Genomic DNA, 17216 nt, shown 5'->3' on the forward strand with positions numbered 1-17216 from the left:
AAATGGCAGAAGGGAAGAAGAAAGCACAAAGACGTTGTGTAGTGTGTAGTGGAAAACAAAAGAACATTACTGGGAAAGCTGAGAGGAAAGATACTTCTTATGAGTGCAGTGAGTGTAATGTAGGTTTGTGTGTCACCCCGTGCTTCAAGCTTTATCACACTGTGGTTCACTATGCAAAATAGCTTGTGTGTATGTAGCTATGCTTTATGTACAAATGGTATAACAAATGTCTTTTCAGTGTCAAATGATCACTTTCCAAAATTTATTTCTTCTTTAAATTGAATAAAGTAGTAAAAACAAATTTTTGACAAAAATTTATTTTCGCAAAATCGAGGAGAAATCCGCATCACTTCTTGGAAACAGTATATGCCCCATACATGTGACTGTTAACCCATGTAAAGTTGAAACCTTAAAGTTTTAAACCATACCTGTAGTTTTTATGTATCTCTAACTAAACATCCTTTACAGCTATTTAAAGTCTGTTGAAAATAGAAAAAAATCAGCCAGCACACAAGGAGTGGCATGCAGTTAAGGGCTTAGCATGGTAAGTGTTAAGCTAGCTGCGTAATATAACTTAATTGGATAGATGAAATAATCTACTCACCAAGTGGCAGCTCACACACAGGCAGACCGACACACACAAAACCACAAACAGCCATTTGTGAAAATAATATTTACAACAAAACCATAAACAACTATTTGTGAAAATAATATTTACTACACAATGGAAGGCAGAGTAGATTCATAATACCTCATTTCAGTGGTACACAAAATTACAAAGTTTGTTAGGTTTTAACAACTTTTATTCAAGAAATTTATTAACACTCACTCGAATGAAGTCTGCAAAATGGCGCAGAATGCCAATACGCACTTCATCCACATCTTTGATAAAACCACTAAAGATAGGAACCAGGTCTCTAGTTGTTATGTGTTCACCCAAGATCTTCGCTAGTTCATGAATACTTGCTGCTGCAGTACGCCTTACCTTCCACTGGAACAAGGATAGAGTATTTTTACAGTAAAGTTTAACAACATATTAACCCTTAACAACCTTTTAACCCAGATTTCAAATCAATTTTTCATAATACGCTCTTTACTTATAAACTAGCATATTCTTTGTTCGAGTTATTTCTGAAACCCTACAAGTCATACTGTGAACTTGTGAGAAAACCTAGAACTGAATGCTGAACTGACTAGGAAGTATTTGTTAACAGTTTTGCCTCTGAGGATTAACACTTGTGGAAATCATGGAAATGCATGAACTTTAATTCCATATTAAATAGCTAAGTTTAAAACTGACTTATGTGATTTTAAAACTAAATGATAAACATTTTATCACTATCTTAAAGAAAAACAAAATTCGTGCACTGACGATTTATTGATGTATGTATCTGAGCATGAAAGTAATAAAGATTTACACAAATAATGAACTGTGGCTAAAATTTACAAGGAAAATTTTTGATACATAATTAAACATGAAGCAAATTTCTTAAACAAAAATGAAAATAATTCCCAATACACACCCTGTAACTGGTATTCCATTTATATATAGTATTCAAAGAACTTAATTTCCTCCTCATCAGGCAGATATCTGTAATTTCTAAGATGCTCAACGATGTAGGAAAAGACAGATTGCTACTTACCGTAAAGAAGACACATTAAGCTGCAGACAGGCACAATTAAATGACACTCACATAAAGCTTTCAGTCATAGCCTTCATCTGCAGAAGAGAAACACCATTCATACACACATGAAGGCACACCTCATGCACACATGACCGCCAGAGTTGGCAGTCGTGTGCACGAGATGTTCTTTCACGTGCGCGCGCATGCTGCTGTTTTGGAAGGAACGCCCGTCTGACAATGCGTGCAAGTTTTGCACTTTTAGCACTATCCTTAATACAGTCATTCAAAAAAGAACACCAGGTTCTTGGATGATTAAAGAAATGTGTGTGTTACCAAAAGATGATGCTGACAACACACACTAGTGGCAAAACACTTATGTTGAAATACACAGTTTGTGAGTTTGAAAATCAAAGCAAATATTTATAATCCTTGCAGGGCCATTGTATATGGCATACTTTTACTGTGTCCACACATAAAGATGTATCTACCCTTCAACTTTCATCTTGTCACACTAAATGGGATTGTTAAAGAAAGGGACTTGGGGCATTTTAAAACTAACTGATCTTTTATTAAATGGTTTATTCCTTATTTTTTAAGTACTATATTCGTTAATAAGAATACAAATTTTAACTGTCCAGATTTGATGTCCCTTTCAGGAACATTTTTTATTTAAATACAAGTTTGTGTTATTCTCAATGCTACAAAAAGGTGAAAGCAAATGGGAAAGTAACTCCATCTGGACCAGTGTCCACATACACTTTCACGCTAAATGAAAATTTATTTACAAGCATTCTCAGACATGACTTACCTGCGTGTGTGATGCTAACGTTTCATATGTATTTCTAATGAGTCCCCAGTGCCTTCGTCCAAGTGTCAGAGCAACAGCTGGAATGCTGAAAGCACAATGATGGGGTATTTCACCATCAACGCTCTTTGCCAGATCTGGGTGTGTCATCGACACAAAATGGTCGATCAACATTTGTGGAACTAGGTCCTGCGGTATTTCCTCAAGTACAGGTGGTGGTGGCGGCGGCGGCGGCGGCGGTGGTGGGGGAGGAGGTGGTGGTGGTGGTGGTGGTGGCGGCGGCGGAGGAGGTGCGGAAGTTGCTGTTCCCGACAGAAGACTTGGAGCTGGCACAACTGGATTAATACAAGCATAGGCGTGAACTGTAACAAACAAATGTAAAGTGTCACTAATTATCTGGTTATATTTCCTGCAGGTATGATGTACACTGCAATGAGTTTCATTGACAAAATAAGGAAAATTAAGAATCTGGCATTTTCTAAGTCAGCAAATCTACTGTGTGTCTCCAGTTATTTAAAATACTCACTACCACTTGTGGACTCTGGGTGAACTTTAAGGACAGCCTTCTGTGCTGATGATGCCAGAACAGTAGAATTGTGATGTTCATCAGTGACTACAGCCACAGCAGCAGTGCCTATCTGAGCCTGCACAATTGCACCACCTCCTGTGTCCTGTTTACTGACTGGATCTATCTCACTGCTGTCTTCAACTTTTGCAGATGCCTCTAGCCTTGTTGCTAATTGGTCCAGCTCCATCTGGAACAAGTGTTGTACATTAATTTCAGCAACTTTTTGAAAAAGGGAAATGACTGATATTTATCTAAATTAGGAAGGATAATCTTATTTGTCCTAGTTCTTTTTAAAGGCAAGATACTGAAGACTGACCTAAAAATTAAAGACCAAAGCATACAGCAATTCATGTGAAATGCCAACAACTAAATACACTGCCTGACAAAAATAGTTAAGCATCCAGGAGGCACAGTTGGATGCCAATGTAATTTCAAAAATGTACACAATATCAGCAGCTGTACAAATGATTTTGAGATACAATTTGAAGTGAGAGGTAGAATTGACACCAGAGTGCATTAGTATCAGTCACGTTTAGTGTGCTTACCAGGCCTGCTGGGGTATTTAACAGGCATAAACTGTCAGACATTGAGCAAGTGTACTTGTGTCGGACAGTGTTATCAGCACATTAAGCTGGATGGTTGGATTGAGCAATATACAGATCTGTGAGGCATCTAGATGAGACAATACCCCGATGTTTGGGTGCGTGGGAAAATGTGGGCAGGTATACTAGTTGTCAACATATCAGTGAACCACATCTGACCACAAATGATCACTTAATTGTGTACCTAGCCCATCATAAGCCCTTTTAACTCCACCTGCCATCTGAGAACGAATAATGAACTTCCTTCAACATTTTGTGTCATTCCACACCATTGGTCACAGACAAGCAGCAGGACTAGACAAATACCGTATTGTGTGTAAACTGCCATTACCAGGAAGCATGGATTGCTGATAAATGGTGTTGTATTGTCATCAGTAATTGGAAGCTCCATTCTTCCACTGTTTTATAGAGGCACAGCGGTGTTGCTCCTGGCATCATGGTGTGGGGAGCCATCACTTATCACTTAAGAACACAGATAGTAGTGACTGAGGCAACTGACAGGAGAAAGTATGTCATGGACATCCTGCATCCTCATGTGTTACCTGTGATGAGACAATATCGATGTGCCATTTTTCCAAAGGAAAATTCTTGTCTGCACATGGCACATGTCTCTGGTACCTGTCTACATGATACTGAGCTACTACTATGGCCAACAAGATATCTGTAGCTGCCCTGTGGGACCAGCTTGGTAAACAATTCCTTCCCAAAGCCTGTATCCGGAAAAACCCCTTTTTTACAAATCTTTGGGCACCCAATACTTTTTCCTTAAACAGAGGGTTCCTTAAATGGGCATTCTGACATACGCGGAATAAGTAACCCAGAAGGGAAATTCAAGCCTGTTTAGGTGATATAAGTGCTACTTAATATCCTGCACTACAAAATGTAATTTTTTCCCAGCATGATGTAGAGAAAGAAGTTATCACTCCAGCTGGTTGATATAATTTAGAAATCTCTATCTACACTGGAAGAGGAAGATCTATTTCTAATGGTATTGGTTCCTTGCTCGTCAACAGTGAAACTTAGTGCAACGGGCTGCTGTTTCACCAGCATGTCCGACCTTAGCGTACTTTCGCAAGTATTTCACACATTTCACTTTTATCAGTCTGCGATGAAGGCATCATAACAAATGCCTGGAATTTTATTAATTTGTCCTTCATGTTCCAGCCTATTATGTAGAAAGCTAACACAGAGCATACAGTCAATGTTTGTGGTTAGTAACAAATGTGTGTGTTAATTAAGCCCTGGAATGTCACATTTTCAGAAATATCATGATCCTACTCCACATTACTTCTGGAACAATGTCATCTTTAACAACAACTGGTGTACTGCCGCCAGCCTTTGTGAAACAATTTAACTCGGTCCACTGTGATAACAGAATTCCAGGTAGGAACAAACGCATGCATAACCTGTAGAATGCCGAGTTGTCACTATCTCTCTAACGAAGTTCACTTCTGTGCAACTGCTACTCTACATTTGGCTTTAATGGATTGCATTATGACCAGGTCAGAGGCGGCAGATGACTAGCAAAGGTCAGAGGATGACACACAATGTTTACGTTTCTTAGAAATTATGTTCTTTTGATGCGTACAGGGCACAGGTTTTTATATTTACACACAATAGTATTATCAATTCTTAATTTTTTTTTTTTACCCCTCTCATTTTTCTCCCTTACGATTTTGCAAGATGTTAATTAGAAAAGATCACTTTCATTAGCACTGAAAATATTTCTGGGTTCATAAGCTTATATCGCTTGGGCACTATGAAGGTCAAATTGTTTACACACTGTACGACCACAGGCCATCGCACAACACAGGACAATGTGGGCTTAGTGAAATTGAAAGAAATTGGAACCTCAGTATAACATGTCAAGAATTATCTGAAAATTGGATTTCAATTTGCAGAGTATTTCATGTTTATTCCTTAAAAGCAGACTTAAAATTGGAAGAAATTAGTCTTCCGGTAGAGTCTCAGACTACATGATGTGTTCATCATAAGCAGGTTTATTAATTCGGGGTTTTGCTGTATCAAGGCCTAGTTACAACAGTTAAGGACCAGCGTCTCAGGAGAGGCTACAATGGTTTTAAGACTCCTTTCCCAATCAAATCAGAGCTTGTATCCAGATCAGAGGGGATGCAATGTCGTATGGATGAGAGTGAAGTATTTAATCATTGAAATAACATCACATGCTCTCTTGAACAGTGAAGCTGAGTTGAGTTGTTTTGGGGGAAGGGACCATACAGCGAGGTCATCGGCATCATCAGAGTAGGGAAGAACGGGGAAGTAAGTCGGCCGTGCCCTTTGTAAGGGACCATCCCAGCATTTGCTTGGAGCGATTTAGGGAAATCACAGAAAACCTAAATCAGGATGGCCGGACGCGGGATTGAACCGTCGTCGTCCCGAATGCGAGTCCAGTGTGCTACCACTGCGTCACCTTGCTCTGTCTGTAACAGTGAAGTTTAGTAGTGTTTCCTCCTAGCATTCTGGGTGCTTCACTTTTTTGCCATGCAATGTAACAGTGACTACATAAAATTTAGATTTCATAAGGTGCTTCAAAGGGCAAAATCCACTAATCACATAGGAGTCCTGGTACACGCTGATACCCTCACTTCACTGTACCAAAGCATACTGCTAGAAGAGTCCGAATAAAATGGTGCAACCCATCTCAACTTTATCAATGAGCTGCACGTTTTTGGTGTGTTAGTGGTGTGTTAGAGTAGTGTGGGATGGGGATTTAAAAGTGTACCAGAAATGCAGATAAGCATTTGCAAAGGAACAAAAAAATTATACATGACTTTTTCCCAAGCTTATGAAATTTGATTACTACCGTCTTACATTCACAAAGCATGTTACGCATCTAGTGTCACTGCAGTTTCACCAAATGTAAATAAGTTAGAAACAAGTCCAGCAAATGTGACAAAGGAAATGGAAAGAATAAAGATAACCAAAAGAATTTCTTTACAATTTCTCGAATCAGTGTTGTTTGTTGAGAATTAAACAATTACAAGCAATGTTCGTGGTTCAATTTAAGTCTGCCACATGATTTTTTTCTGGCACTTAGTTGGACAGTGGTTCACTGTCTACATTTAATTGAGAGTCCTGATACATCTGGTTGGAAAAATGAGTGCAAAGGTCTACATTTACACAGATACTCTGCTATCCACCTTATGACATGTGGTGGGGGTACCCTCTTGCACTACCAATTTCCTTTCCTGTTCCACTTGCAAATAGAATGAAGGAAGAACTACTGCACAATGTATGTTGAACGCAACAGAATCGTCTTGCACATGCTGGTTCTCTAAATTTTCCCAATAGTGTTCTTTGAAAAGAATATTGCCTTCCCTCCAGAGATTCCCATTTGAGATCCCGAAGCATCTCAATAACTTTTACGTATTGTTTGAACCTACCAGTCACAAATCTAACAGCCCACCTCAGAACTGCTTTCATGTCTTCTGTTAATCTGGCTTGGTACGGATCCAAACACACTAACAGAACTCAAGTCCATATTAACTTACACTTCTCTACATGTAGAGCTAGCTGCAATTCATCACACCAACTAGAAATTTTGTCTAGGTCATTTGTATCCTCCTGCAGTCACTGAACTTCGACACCTTTGCATACATCACAGCATCACCAGCAAACAACTGTAGACTGCTACCCACACTGTGTGCCAAATCATTTATGTATATAGAGAAAAATAGCAGTCGTATCTCACCTTCCTGGCGCACTCCTGACGATACCCTTGCCTCTAATGAACAGTCGCCATTGAGGACAACATACTGGGTTCTATAACTTAGGAAGTCTTCGAGCCATTCACATCATATCTGTGAACTTATCCCATATACTGTTACTTTCTTTAACAACTTGCAATGGAGCACTCTGCCAAATGCTTTCCGGCAATCTACAACTATGGAATTTGCCTGTTGCCCTTCATCTACAGTCCACATTATCAGGTGAGAAAAGAACAAGTCGAGTTTCACATAAGCAAAGCTTTCTAAAACCATGCTGATTTGTGGACATAAGCTTCTCTGTCTCAAGACAATTTAATATACGAGGGTTATTCCAAAAGTAAGGTCCGGTTATAAAAAAAAAATCAAAACTAAAATGTTTTTTCAAAACAATTGTTTTATTTACATTCCTTACATCTTTATCTATTTTTCTACTTAACTTCCATACTTATTTAAACATTTGTCACATCGTTCAACAAGCTTTTGAATGCCCATGTTATAGAAATCGGCCGCCTGTGACGATAACCAGTCCTTAACTGCTTCTTTCACTTCATCATCTGTGTCGAAGCGCTTGCCGCCGAGAAACTCCTTTAAGTAACGGAACAGGTGGAAATCACTTGGCGCCAGGTCCGGACTGTAAGGAGGATGGTCCATCTGTTCCCATCCAAATTTCTTGATCAGAGCTTGCGTTTCATTTGCAGTGTGGGGTCTGGCATTGTCATGCAACAACAAGATTCCAGACGACAAAAGACCACGTCGCTTACTCTGGATTGCACGTCGAAGTTTAGTCAGGGTAGCGCAGTAGGCGGCTTTATTAATCGTTGTTCCTCTCTCCATAAAGTCGACTAACAATACTCCACGTCTATCCCAGAACACAGTCGCCATAACCTTACGTGTTGAGATTGTCTGCTTTGCCTTGCCCTTGACTGGCGATGACGTGTGACGCCATTGCATTGACTGACGTTTAGACTCTGGAGTGATGTGAGAAACCCATGTCTCATCCCCTGTGACAACATTGTCTAAAAGACTGTCACCTTCCTTATGATATCGCTCCAAAAAATCAAGAGCAAAAGCCATTCTTTTCATTCGTTGGGGCTCAGTAAGCTGCCTGGGAACCCAACGGGCACACAATTTGTGAAACTTCAAATGTTCAGACACAATTCTGTACAAAGTTGTTCTACTCACATTCGGAAAATGCATGTCTACGTCTGTAATAGTGAATCGGCGATCTTCACGAATTTTTTTGTCAACCGCATTGACCAAATCGTCTGAAATCACTGATGGTCGGCCACACCGTGGTTCATCGTGCACATTATCCCGTCCTTCATTAAAAGCTCGCACCCACTTGCACACTTTACTGTCGCTCATTATGTTAGGACCGTACACTTCAGTAATCTGCCGATGGATTTCCGCCGCTGAATTGTTTCTTGCAGACAAAAACCGTATCACTGCCCTTACTTCACAATCGGCGGGCTGATCAATTGTCTTAAACATTGTAAAGTGACACTGTGAACTACACTCAGCAACAGTAACAAAGCGAATGGCGGCGTTTGACGCGCAAGGCTTGCCGGGAGTCGGCGCGCATGCGTGTTTTGTCATTGGCGCCAAATTTCAATAGTTACGGCGAATCGGACCTTACTTTTGGAATAACCCTCGTATTTCAACTGAGAATGTTTTCAAGGATTCTGCAGCAAACCAATGTAACGGATATTGGTCTGTAATTTTATGGGCCCGTTCTTTTGCCCTTCTTATACACAGGAGTCGCTGCACTTTTTCGAGTCGCCTAGGACTTTGCACTGGGCTAGATATTCACAATAAATGAAAGCTAAGCAATGAGCCAATGCCATAGAGTACACTGAAGAACCAAATTGGGATTCAATCCGAACCTGGTGACTTATTTGTTTTCAACACCTCCAGTTGTTCCTCTACGCAATGGATGTTTATTACTGTGTTGCCCATATGGGATTCTGAGGAAGGCAAGGGTATACCACCACTTACCTGTAACTCAGAGAACTCAAGAATTAAAAACTAGCATTAAATTCCATATAGCAAGGAATGTGTAAACTACTGTTTTTAACATGCCACTATTACCCACCAATGATGTCCTTTAATGTGTAGTTTCACACTGGTGCAGAAAATTTCCTATTTAAATTCTTTACATCAATGACTGTATGATTTTAACAATTTTGCAATATGAGTGCAGCAGAAAAACAGGCACATCAATAGAGCATATGTAGTGGACATGTTAAATCAGGAACTCATGGCAGAAAAGCAAACCATTATGATATCTTCTAAACTAAAAATGGGGGGACAGGAATGGCAGAATTGGAGACTTCATGTGGCTGTAATTAACATTCCTCTCACAGAAAAAGGAACAGGTAAATTTAAGTGTAATTTACACATCAGCTAGGAGAGACAATGTTACTAAAATACTCACATCAATATCCATGTCCACAGAAAGCTCTGATGCAAAAGTACGTTGATCATCTTGAACACGAGCCTTAACAGTCACTGCAGCCGGCTTCAGTTGCTCATTGAGGCTGATGTCCAGTTCCAGCTCGGGTATAGGCATTCTCCAGTATTGAAATGTGTTGTATGGAGCAAGACCACTTTCAAGATGGATGTGATATTTGCCACGACCAATGGTGTCGTCAGTATGATTTTGACTTTTGACAACTGACATTTTAGCACCTGACTCATTTAACGTGACTGAATAAGTGTTTTCAGTAACAAGATTAATCTCTGTAGACTGGTCAGACAACTGTGTGTCCATATCAGTAGATGGGCTGTCATTTGCTACTTCTAACTCTTTGTTAATACTTGAAGCTACAACAGATGGAGGCTCAGGTGGCGGATCACCTGGTGGTTTAGGTGGTGGTTTTCTTGGCGAGTCTGGCATTACCTTACTATGGAGGCGCAAAGAAGGTGGTGGGGGTGGAGGGGGTGGTGGTGGTGATGGTGGAGGAGGATCATCTTGTGTAAGGGTGTGAGAGACAGAACTATTGGAATGATTCTCTGCAGAAGATTGATCAGTGCTACTTTGGTGCAAAATTTTAATTGGTTCAGAAGGTGGCTGTGGAGGAGGATCAAGTGGTGCACAGACCTGAGAGTATTCTATCACACCTGCTGTTCTTGAAACACTGCCTGACCACCATCCTGCATTAGAATGTTCCTGCTCATTCACTTTATCAGCAAACAACCTAGAATTGTAAACCATCTATTAGAAACTATCTGTAGTATAACCAACAATAAAAAGGACTTTTTCCTACACTGACTAGATTGCCCAGAACAGCAGTTATCTGAAATCTTAAATTTCTCACCTATGTACTAGCATTACACATAAGATCAATTCACAGCTCAAAAAACTATTTTAAAAATACTACTTTCTCAGGAGAGAGAGAGATTTTAATATACTTACCGATTATCTTGTCCTTCTGGATTTATTATTATGATCTCACCCTGACCACTACATGCTAACCCAGTCACAGAGGGATCAGCAAACGTAGATATGAATGGTCCAAGCTGTTGAAAAGCAAGTGAGCAAACCCACCGGCTCTCATCAGTCAGGAGGCGAGCAAATGACGCAGCAAGCACAGTCTTGCGTATTGGTAGTGTGCACAGGCATGTCACCGACATGAAAACTTCTGCACAGGCTTTCCGAACACCCCATACACTGTCTGCACACAGTTTCACGAACTGTGGCAACTGCAAATAAAAGGAAGTGCAAATTAGACTAGCTGTATACTATATTCCATTTCCTTTACATGTCACACTACAGATGTTTTACATATGAAAGCATGTTAAAACAGCAAACATGAATGGGGACGCGACATGTAAATTTAAAGTATCGTAGCTCTTCCTTACAACTGTTATACATACCATGACATTTTCTACACATTCTGTGCCCACAACAGTACAGAAGTCACTGAAGTTAGAAGCACAAGCCTTTCGCAGTTGAAAAACACTGTTTGAACACAGTGCAATGAAGCGAGGCAGCAAGAGACGTTCAGTTACATCTCGCCCAACCAAAGGAGCGATTTTTACCATCAGCTGCAAAGTAAGAGCAAGAATCCATCATCTTTTCTCATCCACAATGAAACAGACAAGAGCCAAAAGTAAATAAATATTCAAAACAAGTTTCACAATTACTTTCTACTAAAACACAAATCTCGATGTTAAGTTTTCTTGCAACTTAAAAATTCATAAATATCTGTAAAAGGTAATCCCAGCAAAGTGTTGCTTACACCACAATATGCTCATCAAAGCTGGCTGTGATATGACAACAACACACACATCACAGCCACTTTGACGAACACAGTGCAGCTGTTTCCAATCTGCAGAAGGCGGCTTCGAAGAGAAGTAACACCTGCCGCACCGCTCATCAAAGCTGGCTGTGATATGATGAACAACGACACATCACAACAGCTTTGTGAGCAGAGCAACTGGTTACTGCAAACTGCAGCAATGGCAATTCTGAACTGCAGAAATAACCAATGGCCCAACTCGTCAAAAATGGCTGTGATATGATCTAAATTACAACACATCACAACCAATTTGACTGGTGGGCCACAGGGATGTTTCATGTTTTTCAAATTACATGCACAGTTTACAAAGCAAATAATGCTTAAAGGTTAGTGCAGGAATCAAATGTACCATGTTTGCTAGTACTAACAAATGTCCTTTCATCATATTTCACATCAACTGGTGTAATTTTACTGGTACGGTACTCCACGAAATTTCAGAATTCAATACAGTCAATAAATATCACTATATCTAGAAGCTAGTGAAATTCTAATCTTAATATTACACAAGTATTCTATGACTATTTTTTTCCAATGTTGTGTGCAATACATACTGTCTGTACCATAGTCAATGCCAAAAGCAGGTATATATGCAACTGCATCACCTCTTTCTGCCTGATTATGTGCCTTCCAACTCGTGGTGTTCTTGGGCCAAGTCCGAGCTCATCAAAGTGGCTGTGATATGCACAGACGGGACATGGCACAGCCAGGTTGACGGGCCGGCCTTGGCAAATATGCAGTCAGCTTGAAGCGCCTGTCCACTTGGTGAGTAAAGGCCAGTTTGTGCTCATCAAAGCTGGCTGTGATAGCGCCTCTCGGACATCTCTATGACAAACCAGCTTTGATGCGACAATCTGACCCACAGCTTCAGCAGTTGCTTTCTTCAGTAGAGGTCCAGAAGGCATTCGATGTAATTCCTATGTAGGTGTGTAGGCTGGAGCCTCATGAAAGACAAGGTAGTGAGATGCAAGGAAACTGCAGGCAACATCTCACTACCCATGTCTTTCACAAGGACACACCCTCAGTTTCTCTGTCAAACAATTTACCACATTCTTGCATTACTTAATCAACAACTTTAAAACATTGCAATCAATCCTTTTAATTTATATTTTGGTGTAGAATAGTTATCAGAATCCAACAATGTACATATAACAATTTAGCTTCCGCAGCAGAGTTCTACTTTAAATTCAGTTTGTTTCTATACATAGAAAGTACGTAAATATTGGCGAAACAAATTAGTCTCCTTGGCTCTACTGAGGCAGACTTGGGCCTAATAGCTTCCACATCTTAAGCAAACATTCAGCCCTTAATGCAAAGTTTACAAAACCCAAACAATATGTTTACTATTACAAACAGACTGTTACAAATTACCACCCAAGTCATGCTCTTGATCAGGGGTGACCAGATCTGCGTGTCACATGCGGCCCAAGAAGTGGGCACTTATCACACGATCAGGAAAGAAGTGTTCCATAAAATTTTGTTTACTTGAAGTTATCATAAGTGGAACATTTTCAACAAACTCTCACCATAGGATGCTATTCCCCCTTCTGCTATTCATGTTAAATGAGTTATGCGCGGCCCAAAAAAATACTCTTCTTCCAGTGTAGCCCTGGTCAGGTGAAAGGTTGGACACCCCTGCTTTAGATGCTGATTTGACGAAGTTGCTAATATTCAAACGTTACTGCATAACTGTAGACCCCCCTAAGAACCGACAGAATGCATTCAAATGTTTAGTAAAATACTGACAATGCTGGCAGGTCATTAACCCTGAAGACGGATTCAACATTTAGCGTGTTTATACAGTAATTGCCACAGCAAATTTTGTTGGCCCATTCTCAGTAAACTTTATTATTTCTACTGAACTAATAATCTCTAAACTATCAACAGAGACAAATGTTGTGGAGTTATCAATATTTACATGCTGATCCTTCCATAAGCGGTAATAGTATGTAAAAAACAAGATCTACAGTGATTTTTGAGAGGGTACTATGCTCTGGAAGGTATGAACTTCCTCTGAACCAACAAATCAGCATTGACATGAATAATTGCATTAACACGTTACCTCAGAATTGACACTACACTCTTTGATGCATCGAGCAGGTGTCTATGCCCTGAAATTGTTTAGAACCCAAGACACGCAGCAAGTTTATGCAGTAGTATAACAATTTCATGTGGCTCAATGTTCTGGTGCAAGTCTTAATTTTTGGCGACTTTCATGCACATGCCTACCCCAGTATAACCAAGTGTCTTTCCCAGCAAACCTTTGTATCATTGGAAGGGAAAGGCTCAGGTTGTATTCTATGATGTAGCAAGCAAATTTCCATTACAATGGTAACTTCTATAAAAACACTAATCCTTACCAGTAAGGTAGAATTTTTTTGTGGTTGCCTGGGAGATAGGCACACATCTTGAGTTGATATCCTTTTAGTGTGTACAATACAGTTTGACAGATTTACCCTACTGATAATTTGGAAGTTTTGATCAAAACTTCTTTTTGAGTGATTCTGTGTCAAGTTGTTTAGGCCGGATTTTGTTGAAATTGGATATGCATATTTACCAAATGACCAAAATAGATTTATAAATTTTTAGCTCCCAAATTTTTATACTTTCGAGTAGAAACCTCTTAAGCGAATAGAATGCAAATGTTGGTCCAACATTTAAAAATTTTAGTTTCAAGTGCTGTAATGTAGTGAATAATTGTGGCAAAGCTCTCAAGCTTTGCTTTTATTCTTCGAAAGACTACAATTATCCAGGAAAGTTTCTCACGCAAATCAGTTTTGGAGTGTGTAATATTTTTTAAAGTAGCAACTGTACCATGTCATTATCATAAAAAGGATGGATTGCTGCTCACCGTGTGTGGGGAGATTAGTCCAGCCAAAAGGCCTTCCACACTATGCCAAAGGTAGCGCGCGCGCACACACACACACACACACACACACACACACACACACACACACACACACACACACACACACACACACACCTCTCCCTCTGGCCACCAATGCAGGACTACGAGCAACTGCACACAATGGGAGAAGCATTATGGGTGGTGGAGATGATGATGAGACGGATGGGGTGGCAAAAAAGGGAGGGATAGCAGGACACCTTGAGTTCCACCTGCACAATTCAGAAAAGCTTGTGTTTGTAGGAAGGATCCAAATCACACACGCTGTGAACCAGTCACTGAATGGAATAATATTGTGATAGGTGGTTCCACTGTCTCTTAGTCACAGTTTATTGGTGGCCATTCACACAGACAGCCATCGTGTTCACTGTTATGGTCACACACAATGTAATACAGTGGTTGCAAATTAGTTTATAGATCATATGATAGCTTTCACAGGTAGCCCCATCTTTGATGGGACAGGTGAGGTGTTGACTGGAGTATGTACTAGTTGGCGATAGGATGGGTGGGGAAGGTCTTGTGTCTAGATCTATTACAGGGATAAGAGCTATGAGGCAAGGGATTGGGAGCATGGGTGGAGTAGGGCTTGGAGAAGATTATTATGTAGGTTTTGTGGGTGGAAGAATACCACTGAGGGAGAGGGGGAAATCTTAGTGGGTAGGGTATTCCTCATTTTACAGCATGACACAAGGCTTTTGAAACTATGGCAGAGAATGTGATTCAGTTGCTCCAGTCCTAGGTAGTACCAAGTCAAGAGGGAAATGTTGCTTTGTGGCCAGATGGTAGAACTTCTGTAGGTATTGGGTGACTGAAGACAGAAAGCATGGGAGATCTGTTTCTGGACAAGGTTGGGGGGTAATTTCAGTTTGTGAAGGTTTCAGTGAGATCATTCGTATAAATGGATAGCAGCTGCTCATCACTGTAGATGTAACAGTCATGGGTGGCTAGGCAGTAAGGAAGGGACTTACTGGTATGGAATGGGTGGCAGTTGTCTAAGTGAAGTTATTGCTGGTGGTAGTAGGTAGGTAGGTAGGTTGGTTGGTTGGTTGGTTGGTTTGACATGGATAGAGGTACCAATGTAGCAACCTTTGGCATAGTGGCCAACATTAAAGAAGCTATCTTGCTACGTTCAGGAGGTCCAGGTGAAGCAAATGAGGGAGGAGGTGCTCGAGGAATGTGGACATGGTGCCCTCACCCTTGATCCAGATTAGGAGGGTGTCAAATGGCTCTGAGCACTATGCGACTTAACTTCTGAGGTCATCAGTCGCCTAGAACTAAGAACTAATTAAACCTAACTAACCTAAGGACATCACACACATCCATGCCCGAGGCAGGATTCGAACCTGCGACCGTAGCGGTCGCGTGGCTCCAGACTGCAGTGCCTAGAACCTCACGGCCACTTCAGCCGGCCTAGGAGGGTGTCAATGAATAAGAACCAGGTGAGAATTTCAGATTCTGGGTGGTTAGGAATGATTCCACTATATGGTCCATGAACAGGTTTACATAGGATAGTGCCATGTGGGTGCCAATTGCCATACCATAAATTTATTTGTGCGAGATTCCTTCAAATGTGGAGTAATTGTGGTTGAAGATTTAATTGATCATGGTGATCAGGAAGGAGTTTTGGAATCCATTGGGCACTGGGATAGGTAGTGTTCAATAAGGCCTTGGGCATTAGGGATGTTCGTGTAAAGGTAGGTGACAGGAATAGTGATGAGCAGGACATCATGTGGTAAAGGAACAGGGTCTGTGGAGGAAATGGTTTGTCTTTTCTATAGAAGGGTAGGTTGCAAGACACAGACACACACAGTGCGAGAGAGAGAGAGAGAGAGAGAGAGAGAGAGAGAGAGAGAGGGGGGGGGGGGGAGGGGGGGGGGGGTTCTTGTATGATCCGAAGTCTTTGAGGTGGAGAGTGGAGATTCTGCTGGATTTCTGAAATCGTCACTATGGCGGGCTTTGTTGTTAGACGAATCCGACAGCTGGTGGAGTGCTTTAGTCAGGTAATCTCTGTGGTTCAAAACCACAGTGGTGAAGCCTTTGTTAGCAGGTAGTATTGTACAGCTAGGGTCCACTTTTAGGTGGTGGATTGCGGTTCTTTTGCAGATTTAAGGTTAGCTTGCAAATTAAAGGATTTGCAGAATGATGGTGAGACACAATTTGAGGTTAAGAAATTCTGCAGTGTTAGGAGGAAGTGACCGCCACAGGGGGAGGGCGGGGGGGGGGGGGGGGGTGTCACACTTGGTCGAGTCTGATCGGCTGGGTTAGTGTTGAGAAAGTTTCATCTAGGAGAACGCTCACAACGAAGCAGAATGCAAGTTTTTGATTGAATAGTGTCATTAAAATATAATGTCCTTGATGTTACTCTGAAGCCTCTGTTTGGCAACATTTTTGTCTGTATTCACAGAATTTAGAGAATCCAATTCTTTGCTCTTGCTTGCTTCAACAAAGAATTAACATTGGTTTCATACTTCTTAGTGACATTTTTGTTTCCAAACTTTCCTTCCATCAATTCTGAAACTTGACACCCTCATGTATAGTCTCTGCTTGATCGCAAAGATTGTTGCCCTTCTTTTTCCTTTGCACTGCTAGCACGCCTTTCTGACTATCTTTGTTTTAATTATTCACTCACATACAAAATTCTGCTGAGATTTGTTAAAGGACCATCTCCTTAGCATCAATGCAAGA

General features: G+C 40.8%; 1 protein-coding gene across 5 annotated transcripts in view; it reads right to left on the reverse strand.

Moving 5' to 3' along the window:
• Positions 1-17216, reverse strand: part of LOC126481642 (serine/threonine-protein phosphatase 4 regulatory subunit 1-like) — a 341775-nt gene that overhangs the window by 30039 nt on the left and 294520 nt on the right. For all 5 annotated transcript variants that reach the window (XM_050105543.1, XM_050105542.1, XM_050105544.1 and 2 more), the window contains 6 exons: positions 11205-11375; positions 10744-11030; positions 9763-10525; positions 2957-3185; positions 2434-2792; positions 830-991 (listed from right to left, as the gene is read on the reverse strand). In XM_050105543.1, the coding sequence (XP_049961500.1) occupies positions 830-991; positions 2434-2792; positions 2957-3185; positions 9763-10525; positions 10744-11030; positions 11205-11375 (1971 nt within the window). The remainder of the gene's footprint in view (positions 1-829; positions 992-2433; positions 2793-2956; positions 3186-9762; positions 10526-10743; positions 11031-11204; positions 11376-17216) is intronic.

This window comes from Schistocerca serialis, chromosome 5 (assembly GCF_023864345.2).
Source record: "Schistocerca serialis cubense isolate TAMUIC-IGC-003099 chromosome 5, iqSchSeri2.2, whole genome shotgun sequence".
NCBI classification, from domain to species: domain Eukaryota; kingdom Metazoa; phylum Arthropoda; class Insecta; order Orthoptera; family Acrididae; genus Schistocerca; species Schistocerca serialis.